The 20,086-nt window shown below is 49.5% G+C and overlaps 1 protein-coding gene across 1 annotated transcript in view; it reads left to right on the forward strand.

Moving 5' to 3' along the window:
* Positions 1-5,213: 5,213 nt before the first annotated feature.
* Positions 5,214-20,086, forward strand: part of LOC310806308 (ephrin type-B receptor 1-like) — a gene marked incomplete at both ends in the record, with an annotated part of 54,891 nt that continues 40,018 nt past the window's right edge. The window contains one exon of the mRNA XM_083672360.1: positions 5,214-5,271. Coding sequence (XP_083528486.1) covers positions 5,214-5,271 — 58 coding nt within the window. The remainder of the gene's footprint in view (positions 5,272-20,086) is intronic.

Consider the following 20,086-nt stretch of genomic DNA (forward strand, 5'->3'; position numbering starts at 1 on the left):
CGTGCTATGGCAGAATACATGATTTCCTTCCAATAACATTTCCTAAGAAGAAATGATTTCCTTCAAATATAGGTTTTGCGCTTGTAAAAAGTCAATCAATCAACACGATGTTGTTCTAAGTAAGTTGCAGTCACACGATTTATCCACGACAAGGCAGAACCATCGGGGCATATGCCAATGAAATACACCGATATTCCAACGCGCATTCACACGAATATCAACGAGGATAATCCAGAGCATCCATGAATAGGATTTGGTGATTAAGAGTAGTGAGACGCGACGCATAGCCGCTGTTCAAAGTTGTCTGCTGCTCCAGGTAGAAGCTAGGCTTCAACTCCCTTAGGAATGTTTCAGGCAGGGGCTTTCACACTCCCTGACAACCATGGCGTCCCAGGGTGAGAGACTAGTCCTCTATTGGGCTGCGGTAGTCCTGCCAAGGTTCTTGCCAACAGTCTGCCCTGATAGTTATTCCCTGAAAATAATGTTCCTTCAAATCTAAATCTGTCTACAGATTTGAAATATGCATTTCTAGGTAAAGATAACAATAATTGATAGTGTTAGACCTTTAATGTATCCACTTTATTTGTCTTTTGAAAGGGCAATGTAGCCCTAGTGAAAGTGTCTACATTGTTATAGGGAAATTCTTGTACAGGCCTACTTGTGTATGTGTAAGTATGGCTATACAAGTCCACCAGAGCAGAACTGTGTGTGTGTGTGTGTGTGTGTGTGTGTGTGTGCAAACACACACGTCTCATGTTGATCAGACACCTGACACTTTCCCTGAAAGCATACACCACTACAGCCCATCTCCACTTAGGGGTTCATCTACACCGTGACACACACACACGCGCACACACACACACCATGCTAACTTGAGCAGGTCAACAGGTCATTGTTTTTGAGTCCAATGTTACAGACCATATTGGTTCACATTATTCCTTTTCACAAGGTACGTTTCACTGTTTGTCTTCCAGCTGGATCAAACCACAGACCCCCAAACAGTCAACAAATGTTGATCTTTGACGGGACAATGTCCGCCACTTCTGGTCTGTTCAAATATACCTCGAGAGTGCCTTTTAGATTTTAGTCTCAGAAATGTAGCAAAGTGTATTTTTCATACTGAAAAGAGTGAATAGTTCAGACTTACAAACAGAACAGAGACTGACCGACTGACCGACCGACCGACCAACCACCCGACAGACAGAGAGAGAGAGAGATAGGGAGAGCAACAGAGGCGAGAAACAGACAGAACGATAGACTCACAGGGATAGAGAGCAAAAGAGAGAGAGAGGAAGAATAATGATTCTCACTGGCAACACCTTGTGTCTTCCATCTTCAGCAACAGTACACAGCCTGTTCTCTGCTGCTAGGGAGGGTGGCATCATTCCTGATATCTCCCTCGATTCAACCATCGCCGACTTCCTCTCCCTCGACTCCGGCACTGCTCTCAGCCAACACTACACGGCCCTTCAACATCATCTGTCTGCACAGCAGAGAACAGCCTTCAACCAGGACCTGACGTCTGCGTTTGGGGGGAGCACCAAGGTGAGCCAGGGGGGGGTGGGGGTTGTGGCTCTGGCCCTCTTCCTGCTCTTCGAAGTCCTAGCCCCACCGCTGCAAAGCCAGGAGGGCCACAACGCTACCACCGACCCCACCCAGAGGATTCTGGGAATCAGCAACACCTCGAGGATCGGCTCCATCATCGGCGAGTACCTCCAGCAGGTCCCTGGGATAGCCGACGACCCGAACAAGATGGCGGAGGTGACGGAACTCTACGACCAACTGCTGAAGTACGAGCTGATCGACCACTTCGAGAGGATGACCAATAAGAAGCGGATGAGCTCGCTGGCCATGAAACAGTGGCTGGGCGGGGCGGCGGTCCACCTTCACATGAGGCTCCACCAGATCCGCCTGGGCTCCGTGCCGCGAGGCTCTGCCGAGGCGCTGCGTCTCTCCTACATGACGGGCTTCACCAGCCTGGTGAAGGGATACACCGCGTATCTACGGAGGAACATCCAGGAGACGCCGGCCTCCCCAGGCCCCAGGAACAGGTCAGGGCCCCAGGAGAGAGCTCCATCCCCAGGCCCGAGGTCAGGCCTTCTGGTGGTGGAGCCCCTCAGGAACATGTCCCATGGGGTGCAGCACCACCCCTGTGAGGCCAAGGCCCTAGGAGAAGCCCTGGTGGGCCGCATCATCGCTGCTCAGGACCTCCAACACAGCAGAGACTTCTTTCACCAGGCCGAGAGGGACTTTAACAGGCTGGTCAGGCAACGGGGAGACTTTGAATTGCATTAAAGAGAGGTAGAAAGTATATAAATGGATGTTAACTATAGTGTTGATTTTATGGAAGCCAATGGCACACAGTACATGATAGCTGATTTATAATAATCTATAACTATCTTTAACATAGGACATGAAAGTGTGAGTGATATATTTGCAATAAAAAGATGCAATAGACAAAGCAATAAGGTTCTGAAAAGCTCCTTTGAGATTTGTCGTGACGAGCCTCAGTGCAGACTTGCAGTGTGAAGTATTGGACCTGTAACAAATAAACCAAAACATTTGAATTGGTCTCAGAGTCAGTTGCACCTGTTTGTTTAATCTAATGTATCTGTATCTGACCATCGTAGTTATCCATCTAGTGGAGCTAGTATCAAGATAATCAGATATTAATATGCTGATTTCTATATTCTGGAATGATCACATAACATTGTGCAGCAGTGGAGGCTGGTGTCGGTCGAAATCAAGGACGGGCTCATTCTAATTCTAATTCTAATAGTGTGTTTGATATCATTCCTCATTCCATTCCATGCATTACAATGATTCTACCTCCACCAGCCTCCGCTGTAATGTACACATTCAAGGCTGCGTCTCAATACTCTTACGTGTCTTCCTCCCCTTCTCTCTTCTCCTTATCTCCTCTCCTTGTCTCCTCTCCTTCATTTACACTGATCTGATTAGACAGGACAGGTGAAAGCAATATGGCTGCCAGTTACTTGGCTGCTGTTTTACAGAATCACCTGCCTAGTGTTCTTAGATTAGAACGCATGAAGAGGAGAGGAGACGAGAGGAGAGGAAGCTGCTGTAGACTGTTGAGATTCACCCCAAGCTCTGCCCCAACACAAACATACAGCATGTCTCTTCTCTGTCGCCCTGTCAGTCAGTGACACTGACCTGCTTTTTCATTGGACGATGATCTGATTTGGTGACCATTTTCTATTGGATGAAGTCTTTCTTATCAATGTGTGTCCTACAATCCACTGTTTGCTTATACGATGTTTGTGTCCTGGACAGTACACCGTCCCTCAGAACCAGAGCCCATGTGTTAGTCTTTGGAGCAGAGGGATTGTGTATTATATCATCGTGAGTATTGTGTCATATTGTATTGCATTGTATCATACTCTATTGCAGTGTATTGTATTATATCATACATCATCATATTGTATATATTATATACATTTTAATGAATGAAGAAATGTCATTTATTTAATAGTATATTAAGTATGATATATTATTATAATGATTGTATGGTATTGTGTGGTTCTAGATAGAGCAGTCCTACCATGGGGAACAGTGCTTGCACTCCGTCTCCAGAGACTGTCAACTGTCTGTATGAAGTGGCGGGCCAAGCAGGCATCCTCCCTGACATCACCCTGGACCCCACCCTCACCATCCTGCTCTCCCTCAACTCCACCTCCGCTCTGGAGCAGCAATACGCTGCCCTCCAGCAGAACCTGTCATCCGAGCAGCTAACAGCCTTCAACCGGGACCTGACGTCAGCCTTTGGGGGGAGCACCAAGGTGAGCTACGGGGGGGTGGGGGTCGTAGCTCTGACCCTCTCCCTGCTCTTCGAGGTCTTAGCCCACCAGATCAAGGGGCTGGTGTCGCCCCTCGACCCCATCCAGCGCATCTTCGGAGCCGACACCTCCTCTCAGATCGCCACTATTGTCAGCGAATACCTGAAGCAGGTCTCCGGAATCGCCAACAACCAGACCAAGATGGCGGAGGTTCTAGAACTCTACGACAAGAGGTTGAAGTACGAGCTACTGAACTTCATGGAGCGAATGCTGATGGAGCAGAGCATGAGCTCGGCTGGGATGAAACAGTGGCTGAACGGCGCCGCGTTCCATGTGCACATGCGTATCCACGGCGACCGTCTACGGGGCACGGATTCCGCATCGGAAAGCCGCCACAAGGACGTGTTAAGCCACGACTACCTGCAGAACGTCTCAGAGTTGTTGCTTCCTTACAGAAATTACCTGGCGAGGAACATCCAGGAGACACCAGCGTCACCAGGCTCAGGGCCCCAGGAAGGAGCTCCATCCCAAGGCTCAGGCCTGCTGGTGGTGGAGCCCCTCAGGAATGTGTCTCATAGGGTGCAGCACCGCCCCTGTGAGGCCAAAGCCCTGGGAGAGACCCTGTTGGTTCGCATCATAGCTGCTCAGAACCTCCAACACATCGGAGACTTCTTTGTGAGGACAGAGAAGGACTTTGACAGGCTGGTTCAGCAGCAGGGAGATTTTCTGCTGAAGAGTTAAAATATTACTATGAAAGGATATTGTATTCTGATTGGTAAAGATTGGTCAAGATTGGTAACCTTGATGGGTCAAATAAAACAACATTCCACCACATTCTCTCATCTGCTTTTTCTATGTTTGTATTGATAAGCTTGTCCTTAGGATATGTATATGTATGAGGCATATGTATGAGGCACAAAATAATGATATTTTGGGACCATACTGACGAAAAATATACCCGAAAAAGATTTTTGAGTGAAGTACTCCTTTAACGTGTGTCCGTCCATGCAGTGTCTTCTCTGAACCACTAAGCGTCGCTGTTTACGAGCAGATCGAAAGCCATAAGGCATCTCAGTAGTTTGAAACAGTCTGAGCGGGCGCCCTTTTGCGATTGGTTTGAGATCCCCTATCTTCTACTCATGATTGGCCACGAGGTGTTAAAGGGGTGTGAGAAGTCGTGGAGGAGAGAGGGGTCTATTTCGCATCCCGCTTCTTCAGTTTCCCCCCTCCGATTTACAGTCAGTCTGTCTCCAAATAGAAGCTTTCCATAGGCTACTACACTGCGTGCGAACTGTAGCCAACGGCTTGAAATGTGACTCAAAATACGCACGACTGGAATACATTTTCTGTGGCAGTAGACGGATTAACACCTTTTTGTAACCGGGAATGGGAGAGGAGAGGCAGATCATCTTTGCCATGCCGGTGGATTTGATTGCGTTGCTATGCGTGATTACCACGGTTTACGCAGTGGAAGGTAAGCTGAATGATAGGAGTTTCTTATGTGTCTCTGTCCTATGTATGCGCTATGGGTATGCGCTCCCGAACGCGCTCTGGTGGGCTATCCCAGGACACTGTCCTAAACATGGTTTGAATCGCCTATATGGTATGCCATATAGTATGTCCTTATGATTATACAATCCATATCATATTTCTTATTGGTTTGTGTTTGGTGTATTAGTAATTGTCCCCTGATTAGATGAAGTTCTTATAGGCTAGTCAGTATTGAGTGAGAACATTTCTGTATCGTACATTTTATGTGGTGGCATTCACTTACCTCTCATACCCCTGAAAACCTACAATAACAAGTAATTGTAATGAATGGACATGCTTAAGGACTGTCTCTCTGTCATTCGTTATCTCTGTAATGCAGGGGAGGCTGGTGGGGGTAGAAATCGGAGGACGGCTTTATTGTAATGCATGAATGAGGAATGGTATCCAACACATGCTTTTTGACACAAACACACACACACACACACACACACACACACACACACACACACTTTCATTCTAATCCATGCATTACAATGAGTCCGTCCTCTGATTTCTGCCTCCACCAGCCTCCACACATGTTTGATACCATCCCTCATTCCATTCCATGCATTACAATGAGCCCGTCCTCCGATGTCCACCTCCACCAGCCTCCCCTGCTGTAATGAACATGGCTAGCTGAGTCCCAGCAGCAGCAGTAGGAGTCAGAGGTGCAGCTCAGTGTCCTGTAACCTACAGAGCCTCTGGCCAAACGACTGGCCAAACGGTTTACTTTTAATATTGTGCTGCTTTGACATTTAAATGTCTGTGATTATGGGATTATGTGATATGCTATTTGTGTTTTACCTGTTATTACATGTAATAAGAATCAGTATGGAGGTTTATAACCTGTTAGGACATGTAATAAAAGTCTGTATCGTGTTTATAACCTGTTATTACATGTAATAAGAGTCAGTATGAGTATTTGTACTGTAAACTGTTATTACATGTAATAAGAGTCAATGTAGGTGTTTGTGAACAGATGTACTGTAGGCGAGAGGAGGGAGGGAGGGAAGGCAGGAGAGGACCGGGGTGTGATAGGTAGAGGTTGTTTCTCTCAGAGTGTGGCCTTTCAGTTCTGCATGGTTGTTTCTTTCACGCCATCCTATTTCTGTCCTTTCCCCAGAGGCACCCGTCACACACACACCCACACACACACACCCACCCACACACACATACACACACACACACCTACACACCCACCCACCCACCCACACACACCCGGACACACACCTCCTGACAGGGTGACAGGGGCACCTCTCCTCTGATATCACGCTAGTGCTGCTCTAGAAAGGTCATAGGTTGTAGGCCCCAGGGCCCAAGAGGCACTGCTATGTGGTTATCCATAAGACAACGTGTGTGTGTGTGTGTGTGTGTGTGTGTGCGTGTGTGCGTGCTTGTGTTAAGTGGACCATCTAGGGCAAGTGATTCAGCAGAATTCTGCAAAGCTGCTTTTCCGTACTGAAAATAAGGTATGTGTGTGCGTGTGTGTGTGTGCGTGCGCGCGCACTGTTCTATACTGTTCAGACAGGCTCAGCAGGCTCTGATTCTGATATTCTATTGTATTGTCCGTGGCCAGTTGTGTTCAGAACACCCCTCATCCTGTCTTTGAGAAGAGCAAGGGAAGGGAAGGGAGGTTGGCATGGCAGCAGAGGGAGGAAGAGGAACGAATGAAGGGGGGAAAGAGAAGTGCTGGCATGTGGACAGGCAGTTGATGGAGGGAGGGAGGAAGGGAGGGAAGGAGTGGTAAACGACCCCTCTCCTCCAACCCCCATACTGTCCGTGGCTTGGCAGCTGATGCTGAGGTAAGGTGGAGGAAAAAAAAGAGGAATTTTCAGGTAATTAGGTATTGATTTTGAAGAAGTTGGAATTGAAAATGACCCCCACCCCCTCCCCCCTCCCCCCTGTCTCCCTGTCTCCCTCCCCCCTCTCCCCCTGTCTCCCTCCCCCCTCTCTCCCTCCTCCTCCCATCTCTTTTCCTCCCTCTCTCTCTCCCCCTGTCCTACCAGAGTCAGAGTTAGACTGAGTCTGTCAGTCTGCCTGGGTAGATCAGACCCAAACAGAGAGAGATGTACTGGTATATTATCACAAATTGCTCAAATTGCTTTATTTCACAGTCCTCTCTTTCCCTGGGAGTGTATAGATGACATGGTAGGGTTGTAATAACTTAGTAATTACATACAGTTTGAATTATTGTTCCTCAGGGGCTGAGTGAGCATTTCGACAGATTTGGGAGGCCCAGTTACTTTGCCATGGTTGATCTCACAACATTAGGATTATACTTAGTCAGATAGACTGACAGTTGTGCAGATGCCTCCCACACACACGCGCACGCACGCACGCACGCACGCACGCACACACACACACACACACACACGCACACGTGTACACACACAGAGCAACAGAACTTGTCAGCTCATGTTTAAAACATGATAATTATAATCGTATCATTACTCATTGTCTTGACAGATGACCTGACCAAGGGCAGTGTGCTACCAGTCTGTAATCATACCTGACATCCAGCCGTGTGTGTGTGTGTGTGTGTGTGTGTGTGTGTGTGTGTGTGTGTGTCTGTGTGTGTGTCTGTGTGTGTGTCTGTGTGTGTGTCTGTGTCTGTGTGTAGGGGGGGCGCGCGTGTGTCGTGTGTGTGCCGTGTAGCACGTGTGTGTGTGCGTGGCGTGTGTGTGTGAGAGAGAGAGATCAACTGTAAGATGAGTCTTATCCCGTAGTTTATCTCTCAAAGATCAGTGGTGACCAGACCTTCTCTAGCCCAGTCCAGATCTGCATCATATCCATTAGCCAACTCATACGAGTGGTGTTGTCATGTCACAGTAACAAACAACAACAACAACAACAACAAGCACTACAACCACAACCACAACCCCAACAACCCCAACAACCCCAACAACAACATATGCCATTTACCAGACGCAGGCTACATCCTCTCAGGCTGCCATACTGTGGATCAGTCATCCTGGTTCTGGAGCAGATGCTAAGACCCTCCAGAAGCTGATGAAGAATCCACAAGCAGTTCACTGACGTGTTTTGAGTGGAGAACAAATGTGACACGTGAAAGAAAAGACAAAAGTGGATCTGCTGAGTTGAGCCTACCAACCTCCCACAGCGGTTTGTTGCATCGCCAAACACTATCTGATGTGACTTTGATTTCCAAATAGATGATGATGGTGTTTGAAAGGACATAAGACAAACGAGCATTTTAGAAAAAAAGAAAAAGAAAAAAAAAAGAACAAGCTCTTTGTTTCTGCCATAAGGCAGTGTCAATATTCCTGTTTGTGCTATTTGTCTGGCTGATTAATATTCTGAGTAAGCAGGCCCAGCCAACTGTCACCAGCGGGGGACCCGGCAGGCATACGGAGAGCTTTTAGAAAACCGTTTTATTACAGAATACTAATGCATTACACCCTTCTCTCTATATACACGCTCATTGAAGCTTCATTTCCACATAATAATGTGAATAAAAGCGAGAAAAAAAAAGCTCTCCCATAGAAACCCAAAGACAAAGTTTTCTTGATGTGAAAGTCGAAAAACTCCCAAAACTCCAAGCCTCAAGAGACTTTTCGCTTCTAAAAAAACGTAAATCTTTGTTCAGGAAAATGTGCCTCAGGCTTGCATGATGTGGTCCCGGTACATCACCTGTTTGTCGTTGACTACGATGGATAGACGTGTGTGAATGAGATATGGACAGACAGCAGGGGAGGCTGAATAACACATGAAGGTAGAAACTCTCTTCTCTTTTCCTTGTAGTTTATATCTTCCCTCTCTCCCCGCTCCCTCCTTTCTCTCCTCTCCCCCCTCCTCTCTCCCCTCTCCCCCCTCTCCTCTCCCCTCCCCTCCCCTCCTCCTCTCCCCCTCTCGTGTCCCTCCCTCTCCTCTCCTCTAACTCCCCCTCTCCGCCCTCCTCCTCTCCCCTCCTCCTCTCCCCCCGCCTCTCCCTCCTCCTCTCATCTCTCTCCCCCTCTCCTCCTCTCCCTCTCTCCTCTCTTCCCTGGCCGCTGACACTGGAGCATTAGCTAACATAATGGGATATTATTTGTGGAAGAGCAGGTCTGTTGTATTTCAGCGCAGGCTCAGTGCCAGACACCTAAGGGGTCCTCGCTGCCTTTGGCATATGGCTCCATAAGCAGCTATGATGGATGCTTTAGGAGGCCAGTCTCACCATGGGAGGGCAGATAATGAACAAATTACTACAGAGAGAGAGAGAGAGAGGAAAAGCAGGTCAGCATGGCAAATGACTTACTCTCTGCGGTAAGTAACGTAGGTATGTGCCCGTGTGTGTGTGTGTGTGTGTGTGTGTGTGTGTGTGTGTGTGTGTCAGTCAGGAGGGGACAGATCCCATTTACAGTATGACAATGACCTTTCCAGATCTGTTTACGCAGGGCCAGTGATGGATGGAGAGAGAAATGGGGGATAGTGGAAAAGAGAGAGAGAGATGGCGATGGAGAGAGAGAGAGGTTTATTGATGTGCAACGAGGGGCTGGTAGCGTGCAGTCTCACACCTGTCTCTTTCTATTGAGCACCGAGCGTCTTTGCGATGGATTGATTGCCATTTATTTCTCCTTAATTGTCTTAATTGTCAACCACAATGTATTGCTCAGGGGAGTTTGGCGGGGGTAGTAATCCGAGGATGGGCTCATTGTCATGCATGGTTTGGAATGGAATGTCAATGCCTGTCCTCTGATTTTCTACCTCCGCCTGCCTCCCCTGATATGGCTCTCCTCTGGCGGTGAAGGCTGAGCCTGTAGCCGGTGGAGGTGTTTGTTGCCTGAACAATGTGTTCAGTGCCACCTTGTCGTTAGCTAATGCTGGTCGCTCATTGTACTGTAGAACTCAGCCTTCAGGCTTGTTGTCCTGCCAATAATTATGCATCTCTCAGCTTGCTTCCATTTATGTAGATGAGAGAGAAAGAGAGAGAGAGGGGGGGGGGGGGGGGGAGGGGGAGAGAGGGAGGGAGCAAGAAAGAAAGAGACATATTGACAACCATATTGACAATTGACAATCCTTTTCATGTAAGGCTGTGATCTGGGTCAAGCATCACTCTTTATCTTCCTCTCTTTCCTCCGCGCTCACCCCCTCATTCTGCCTTCAATCGTCCCTTCGTTCAGCCTCCCCCTCATCCCGCTCTCTCTCTCCCCCTCTCTCTCTCCCCCCCTCTCTCTTCCTCCACTCATCTTGTCTTCCTCTCCTCTGGGACAAGGCTCTCTATCAGAGGACACCTTTTGACAGCTGAGTGATGTAGCTTCACTTTGGTTTCAGAAACCTTTTACTCAGTGAAAACAGACTTCTGTAGGCCCAGGAGAAGAAGTAGCCATTTGACTCTCAGAATGAGGACACGCTGTCTCTCCTCTCTCCCTTCAGGATGTGATTGATGGGCCAAAGAACCAGTAACTGTCTATTTCCTGCTCCTACAAGCTCTTTAAAAGCTTCCACAGTACTTCATTGGTTGTTAACAAGCATGGAAGGCAAAGCAATGCTTTTTACGAACCCAGGCTCCATCACCGCTGTTAAGCTTATCTTTTTGACATCGTGTGTCGCGTGTGTGTGTGTGTGGTTGTGTGCATGCGTGCGTGCGTGCGTGTGCATGTGCGCGTGCGTGTGCTGTGTATGCTGTGTGTGTGTGTGTGTGTGTGTGTGTGTGTATGTGTGTGTGTGTGTGAGAGTGCCACCAGCCATGCTAGTCTATGGGAACAGCTCAAGTTTGAATCACTGTCTGTGTGTCTGGCAGGGGGCCCAGCCCTGCTGATTTACAGAGATGAGAGAGGAGAGCCTCTCCAATCACAAGGCCCATTCACAACATCTATGACAACAAGAGTCCCACGCTCCCCCGTCACCAGAGACAGACATCAGTTCTCATTTGTATATACCCAGTACCACACACACACACACACACACACACACACACACACACACACACACACACACACACTGTATACACACACACACACAATCACACACACACACACACACACACACACACACGTCTTTTTTGCCCACTGGCACAACACGCCTTCCCCTGACAATTTGCACTAAACTTAACCAGTCGAAAGTGAATGCCTAATACTGCCACCTGAAATGCAAGTCGTAATTCCAAACGCAAGTCGTAATTCACCTAACTCTTACGCAACGTGCCTTCTGTTTTGGACATATCTTACGTCAAAACAGGTGTATTACGATCCCCCAGATGGTATCTGGGGGATCGTAATACATCTGCAGAAACGATCCCCCAGAACGTAATGATTTGGAGAGCGGGTAGCGCTGGCAACATAGATGTGGTCTTGCTATGTTCACAACAAATGAATGTTGAGTTTTGTCCCTCGATCAATTGTTCTTCTATTCTTCTACGCACACACACACACACACACACACACACACACACAGGCACACACAGGCACACACAGGCACACACAGACAGACACACACATACTGTAAACACAGACACACAGACAGACACGCACAAAGACACACACACAAAGACACACACAGACACACAGAAGGATTCTTTCCTGTTTTCAGTCCCGTGAGGATTACTTGAGATCGGGCAATTACCTGAGAAAACGGAAAGCAATTTGCTTCGCTTGGCAAAAACCTACCACAGATTGCTTCCATAGTGGTCCCCCACCACACACACATACACACACACACACACACAGCGATTACTTGGGTATCCATCCACTTTCATTAGGATGCTGCTGAACTTTGTGGGAGCCCCTGGAACGGAAGGTAATTCCAGCCATCTCACTGAGCTGCTGGATGGAATAGAGGCCGGTGGTTTTTGGCCAAGTGGAAAATGGACAGAGATGGAATTTCTACCAAAAGCTATTAAAACTAGCCTCCTTTTACCATCCCTGGGTTGAAGGTGGGGATGAAGGGGTGACCCTAGGGAGGAGGAATTGAGACATGGACACAGCTGGAGAGTGAACTTAGAGAGAGAGAGAGAGAGAGAGAGAGGGGGAGAGGGAGAGAGAGGGAGAGAGAGAGAGGGAGAGAGAGGGAGAGGGAGACAGTCAGTCAGTCAGTCAGTCAGTCATTGTTGATGCAGTCACAGGGACACACCCTAGTACAACTATGTCTGTGCCAGGGGAGGCTGGTGGAGGTAGAAATCGGAGGACGGGCTCATTGTACTGCACAGTATGGAATGAGGAATGGTATCAAACGTTTGGTACTGTTCCTCATTCCGTTGCATGTATTACAATGAGCCAGTCCTCCGATTTCCCCTGTCGTACATCTATATCTGTACTGCAGTGTGTTGTGGGTTTAGGCTGTCACATAGACACTAGGGCCTAGTAGTGTGTGTGTGTGTGTGTGTGTGTGTGTGTGTGTGTGTGTGTGTGTGTGTGTGTGTGTGTGTGTGTGTGTGTGTGTGTGTGTGTGTGTGTGTGTGTGTGTGTGTTGCTGCAGTGCAGTCCTGCTCTGCTCCTCTCTACCCTAAGGGCTATCCCGGAGGAGACAGGAACCATCGTGTCTTCAGCAGTGGAGGCTGTTGGAAGCAGGAATCAGCAGAAATCGTCCTCCGATTTCTACCTCCACCAGCCTCCACTGGCCTACAATACAGGATTTCTATGTCCACGCTGTGTGTGTGTGTGTGTGTGTGTGTGTGTGTGTGTGTGTATACGTCTGGTGTATGTCAGAGGTTTGTGTGTGTGTCTGTCTGCATGTATGTGTGTGTGTGTGTGTGTGTGTGTGTGTGTGTTGCTGCTGCAGTCCTCCTCTGCTCCTCTCTACCCCCCCGGGGGGCTCATCCTGAGGAGGGAGGAAGTCTCTTGTCGTGGCAGGAAGTCAAGTGTGTGTATTGGAGCGAGGAGACGCAGGCTGCTAACGCCTGTCACCATCGCTTGACTTGTTGGCCATCACAGGGAGGCTGTCCTCTCTTACTCCTCCTCCCTGTTCACACATGTTACAGCCCCTACTGCTGACTCTCCCACGCACACACACACACACACACACACACAAGCACACAAGCACACGCACACGTGCACGGCAACACACACACACACACACACACCCGTGCGCACACACACACACACACACACACACAAGCGCAAGCCTACGCCTTTGCGCACACACACACACACACACACACACACACACACACACACACACACACGCACACATGCATGCCCATGGCCACACACCCCTCCGACCCCCCCCAACTCCATCAAGTCTGTGGTTGCGTCCCCCCGAGGGGACGCGTGACGAGATCTGTTCCCTTCAAAGTGACAGACGGTGCTGCCCTCACCCAACTTCTGAGAGAGAGACAGAGAGACAGAGAGAGCTGCCCTTTAGCTAGTTCTTCTCACACTTTTCACAGTACAACCCCCCCCCCCCCCCCCCCATACATACGCTATAAGTGTGATACTATCAGTGCGGAGGCCTGCCTGAGCTGTGTTGTCTCCCTCCCTCTGATACAGGATCTGGTGAAAGGCTCTCTGTGATACCACCAGTCCTGCTCTGCACAGCCAGACTCCAACCCATATCTGTTGTGCCGCGAGAAGAGGCTGCCCTGAAGGCACCGGTACACGACGCGCCCGCCGAGTGCCTAAACAGTCCCCAATTTATTCAGCTACTTTAGCTTAGCTTAGCATCGCAGCCTTCCCTCCCTGTCTGCCCTAAGAGTCTCCCCACCTAACAAGCAGAGACAAGACAGCGAGACCTGCAGGTAATTTAAAACACAGGCTGCAGATAGCTGATGTTCAACGGGCCGGGTGAGGGGGGGGGGTGGGGGGTGGGGGGGGGGGGGGGTGGGGGACAGAATTGCTGTGTCAGTGCGGAGATAGTGCCTGGAGGCCCGGGTGGAGAGGAGGGTGGGAATGAATTCAGCGTCTCGCAGGGGTCACAGAGGAGGAAGCACACAGCTGGGATCCTGAGAGTGATACGGCTATTAGCTGGCTCAGTCTTACGTTACAGCCAGGGGAGGCCGGGGGAGGCGGAAATCGGAGGACGGGCTCATTGTCACGCGTGGAACGGAACGAGGAACGGTGCCGTTTCATTCCAGGGAACGGCGCGAAACGTTTCGATTCCTGATTCCGTTCCGTGCATCGCAATGAGCCCGGCCTCCGGTTTCTACCTCCGCCGGCCTCCCCTGTGTTACATAACCCCCTCGACGTGGCGCGGAACTCTACTTAGTATCTCTGCCTGTGCACGATTGGATGAACGAATGAATGACTTTTATTTGACACATTCAAGTCATTTAGCAGATGCTCTTATCCAAAGCAATTTACAGAAAGCACATTCGTCATTCATTAGTCATCGTAAGTGAAACCTTCGGTGAGAACATGTTCCATCAGCAGTCACAGCGGTCTAGAAAGGAAGAAAACACGTTGTTTTAGTTGTTTTAGTTGTTTTAAAACAAACCAACATGGAATACACATACAGTAGAGTCTGCCTCAGCCATTGGAGTACAACAATGCACACATTCATAATTATCGAGCATAAAAAACACAATAACGTTGACTGACTTATTTCCTTTGTGTTCCTCATTATAGGGACACTACAGGAAACATATTCTTTTTGTTCACATTTTCTCTAGTCTGTCCATGATGAAACTGTCCTCGTTCGCTATGCAATATGTACAATGGGTTCAATCCGAGAGAGGAATTGAAATTCGTTTCCGTGATTAAAAAAAAAAGAAAAGGAAAAAAAAGAAAACTCACGGAAAATGATGCTTCTCTTTCACTCTCTCATACATATCAAACATTCTCTGTAACCTTCTACATCGGCCAAAGTCATATCCCTTCATTCAAAAAGTATCAAATAGCCCCATTATATCAATTATCATTCATTGAGGAAATTGCTCAGTAAAATTATGCCAACCAACAAACAGCAGTCGGTGCATTGAAATTTCAACCAAGTCAAACTAGCTGTAGTTACCGAATCACGTGGTCCCTTGTCAGGTGTAATTACTGTCAGTCTTAGGCTGAGCAGGCCTTTCAACAAGATCACACACACACACACACACACACACACACACACACACACACACACACACACACACACCACACACACACACACACACACACACCACACACACACACACATCACACACACACCACACACACACACACAGAGACACACACACCACACACACACACACACACACACAGAGAGACAGAGAGACACACACACACACACACACACAGAGACACACACGCATACACATACGCACACACACACACACACACACACACACACACACACACACACACACACACAGACAGAGAGACAGAGAGACATACACATACGCACACGTAAACACACACACACACACACACACACACACACACACACACACACCAACCAATCTGCAAACTCTGTGGTTTCTCAGCTCTCCTCTCAGCTCTCCCCTGAGGTCCTGCCTTATGCTCAGGCTTTGAATCTGTTCAAACTGTTTGCCTTGAAAACCTTTTAGTCAAATGTGTTTACCCATGGCGAATGTGCAAATGGCACTAGAAGCACTGCTGTCAATGACAGGAGGGGTATTATTAGGTGTGTGTTATCAATAGACAAACAATGGACAAACATAAGTTTGTGAAATAGAAATAGAGAGAGAGAGATAAGAATGCATTTCAGCACAGGGGAGGCTGGCGGAGATAGAAATCAAAGGAGGGGCTCATTGTGATGCATGGGTGGGAATGAGACACCGGGAATGTTTCATACCGTTCCTTTAATAATACCGTTCCTCATTCCATTCCGTGCGTTCCAATGAGCCCGTCCTCCGATTTCTACCTCCTCCAGCCTCCCCTGGTGAAGACAGATGTGTCTTACTGAACTACAGTGTTGTGTGGTCGGGTGTGTGTTAGAGTGTTGTGTGTAGATGGCTGCTGGCAGCCTGTTACCTGAGATACACCCAGCTGTCAACGTCCTGTTTACTTGTTCAGCTCTGTAGATTAAACATGTCAGTCATTGTGTCTGGCAGATCAAATATCCCTGGAAACATGACTGTTCTCCTGCCTGCTGTACGACTGTACCTTCTGTACACAAACAAACAAATAAACAAACACACAAAGCGCATTGCAGTTGATGTCAAATGTGCTTTGATTGAAATCCAGCCGTAGGACATATTGCCTCTCTCTCTCTCTCTCTCTCTCTCTCAACCCTCCCTTCCTTCCTCTCTCTCTCTCTCTCTGTCTCTCTCTCTCTGTCTCTCTCTCTCTCCCCCCCTCCTCTCTGTACCGTAAGTGGACCCATCTCCCTGCTTTGCTGAGGAGGTGTTATTGGAGGAAGTCAGTCAGCAGCTAGACCTGATCAGACCAGACCAGCACCATATTGCATAGTCCTTCCTCCTCAACTTCTCCTCTCCTCTCCTCTCCTGTCCTGTCCTGTCCTGTCCTGTCCTGTCCTGTCCTGTCCTGTCCTCTCCTGTCCTCTCCTCTCCTCTCCTCTCCTCTCCTGTCCTGTCCTGTCCTGTCCTGTCCTGTCCTCTCCTCTCCTCTCCTCTCCTCTCCTCTCCTCTCCTCTCCTCTCCTCTCCTGTCCTGTCCTGTCCTGTCCTGTCCTGTCCTGTCCTGTCCTGTCCTGTCCTCTCCTCTCCTCTCCTCTCCTCTCCTCTCCTCTCCTCTCCTCTCCTCTCCTGTCCTGTCCTGTCCTGTCCTGTCCTGTCCTGTCCTGTCCTGTCCTGTGTGATTGATAGCTAGACAGAGGCCCCTGGGGACCAGTCTAAATGTAGAATAGAGACCTGAGGAGAAGCTCCTACTGTACCTCCCTGTCTCTCTCGGAGAAAGAGGAGAAGAGACCAGGGATCGGGGTCATGTTCGCTATCGGCACGAAACAAGAGAACCGCTTTTTTCAAGGAACTAAATATTTGTACTTTATTTTTTCCGGGAACTCCCACAGAGATCCCAAGGAGGTCATTGAGAAGGGAGACCTTTTAAACATGTTAAACATACTGCTGTTGTTTGTATTTCTTCTACTTCTTTCTTATTCTTTATTTCCTATTCTTTGTGCCCCACATGTACAAGTACAATTCCCCCAGGAACGTTTAAAGTGACCGAGTGAAAGATGGACAAAGGGAATTGTTTGCTTTTTGCTCTCCATATCGGACTGGGTCTGTGAATGAGCATGCAGCAGTTTAGTCCCTCAGGACCCCGTCTCCCTGAGTGGAGGTGAAGTGTTTACTATACAGAGGTATAAACACACTCTGCGCCGAGGGACACACACACACACACACACACACACTCACACATACACACACACACACAGACGCACGCACGCACGTACACACACACACACACACACACACACACACACACACACACATGCCTGCACGCACGCACGCACGCACACACACACACACACTCACACATACACACGTACACACACAGGCACACACACACTCACACACAGCAGCGGTACCATGATGGCCAGCTGTTCAGAGTCAAGTTTCCCCCAGAGGAACCGGAGAGAGACATATCACTGCTTAAGGACCCTCAACCTGCCTCTTCGCTGGAGGGGAGGCCCCCCAAGTCATCACCCCCCCATTGACCCCAGCCCTGGGCCCCCCTAGCTGTCACCCTGGCTGTCCCCTGACGCTACCCCCCCCCCCCCCCCCAGCCTCCTGCCACTCCTTCTACCAGCTGCTGAGACTCAGGTTTCCCTGTCAGGGACTTGTCTCAGCTCTCCACCAGTCAGAGGAGTTGTCTCAGGGACTTGTCTCAGCTCTCAACCAGTCAGAGGAGTTGTCTCAGGGACTTGTCTCAGCTCTCCACCAGTCAGAGGAGTTGTCTCAGCTCTCCACCAATCAGGGGAGTTGTCTCAGCTCTCCCCAGGTCCCTTCCCACTGGTACACTCTTCAGACAGCTGATCTGAGTCAAGTCTCCCTCTGCCTGCTCCTTTAGAGGGCTCTTACCAATGGCATAAGTACTCCACAATCTATCTCTCTGTACCTCCATTAACCATCATCATTATCTTCATCATCAGCCATTATCATTATCATCATCATCATCCTCCTCCTCCTCCTGCTCATCACAATCTTCATTATCATCGTCCTTATCCTCCTCCTCCTCCTCCTCATCCTCATCATCATCACATTGCAGAGTTTAGTCAGAATGGAGACCATACATAAAGGGCTCTATTTTAAACGCGAGCCAGCAAAGTGTCTTTGTTTGTTCCTCTTCACTGTGAAGGACATCCTGCTCTCCCAACAACCTTTCCCTCCAATCCCACCTCCTGTAACACTCTGCCACCACTTCACCTGCGCTGTCTGGGTCTCTAGTGGGTGTCCTACACCAGTCAACCAGCCTCTCCAGCCCTGCCAGCCTTCTCTACCCCAGCGGCTGCATCACATTTACAGCCATCAAGCAGCCTCGTGCCAGCCTACTCCACCCTTGCCACTCTTCACCCCTGCCAGCCTACTCCACCCCTGCCACTCTCCACCCCTGCCACTCTCTACCTCTGCCACTCTCCACCCCTGCCACTCTTCACCCCTGCTACTCTCCACCCCTGCCAGCCTACTCCACCCCTGCCACTCTCCACCTCTGCCAGCCTTCTCCACCCCTGCCACCCTCCACCCCTGCCACTCTCCACCCTTGCCACTCTTCACCCCTGCCAGCCTTCTCAACCCAGAGGAGTCAAGCCTCCTTCTGCAGCGCCACTCTCCAGCCCACCGGCTGGATCCCATTTACAGTCCAGCCGTCCCACTGGCCCAGCGTATGTCTGACAGCCTCTCTGCACAAACACAGTTGTCACCAACAGCCTGTTCTAATGGTGACATTTGGTCAGCACTTCTTTCACGACATCAGTGGCGCGCAGAGCTGTCAACACAGTCGCTAGGCTAGCAGAGATGGGGTGAGGGGGGGAAAGAGAGGGGGGGGGGGGGGGGGGGGAGAGAGGAAGAGAGGGGGTGGGCGGGAGAGAGAGGAAGATAGAGAGACAGGGAGACAGGGAGAGAGAGAGAGAGAGAGAGTTGTTCAGGGATCGACAGTAAGGAGGTTGTTCCGTTGTGGAACATGCAACAGCCTGTCACCACGCTCAGTGGCAGCAGTCGGCGCGAGGCGGGATCAGAAACACACGGCAGGACAGAGGACAGAAGGGAATGTGTCTGCTCAGCCGGGGGAGACATGCTGTACCGACAGAGAGACATGCTCTGTCTCTGATTTCAGACCACATGATTGATGGGGGAGAGGCTAAACAGTCACTCATATTTTAGCATTCCTCCGCTTCGTCACTCTTTCTTTTCCTCTCTCCCTCTTTCTTTTTCTGTATCTGTGTCTCTATCTCTCTCTCTCTCTTTCTCTACCCCCCCCCAACCCTCCCCCCTCTCTCTCTCTCTCTCTCTCTGTCTCTCTCTCTCTCTCTCTATCTGTCTCTCTTGCGCCCTCTACAAATGCCTAAAGGCTTTAGCTCAGCAGACTAACACTTGTCTTGTAACAACGGTCACACAACCCGGGTTCAAACCCAGGTCCAAACCCAGTTCGGCCTGAGCGCAGAGTGGCGTAGCACGCTAATGCGCATGCCACGTAATCGCAAGGTTCCTGGTTCGATTCCGATCTTGCATGTCATCCCTCCTCTCTCTCACCCATCCTTCCTGTCAAGCTCTACTGTGCAGCGTAGAGCAGCGTAGAGCCGTCATGCTGACCTTTCCTGTGTCAGCCAAACCAGCGGAGAGGAAAGTCATTAATTAGCGCCAGGGGAGCAGACGTTAATTGCATCGGCTTGTTACCCCCTAAGTCCTCTACTGAGAGAACGGCAGAGCCTTCGCCGTGTGTGTGGATGTGAATGTGGGTGTGTGTGTGTGTGTGCGCGTGTGCGTGT

Source organism: Argentina silus (genome assembly GCF_951799395.1).
Source record: "Argentina silus genome assembly, chromosome: 6".
In the NCBI taxonomy this organism is placed as follows: Eukaryota; Metazoa; Chordata; class Actinopteri; order Argentiniformes; family Argentinidae; genus Argentina; species Argentina silus.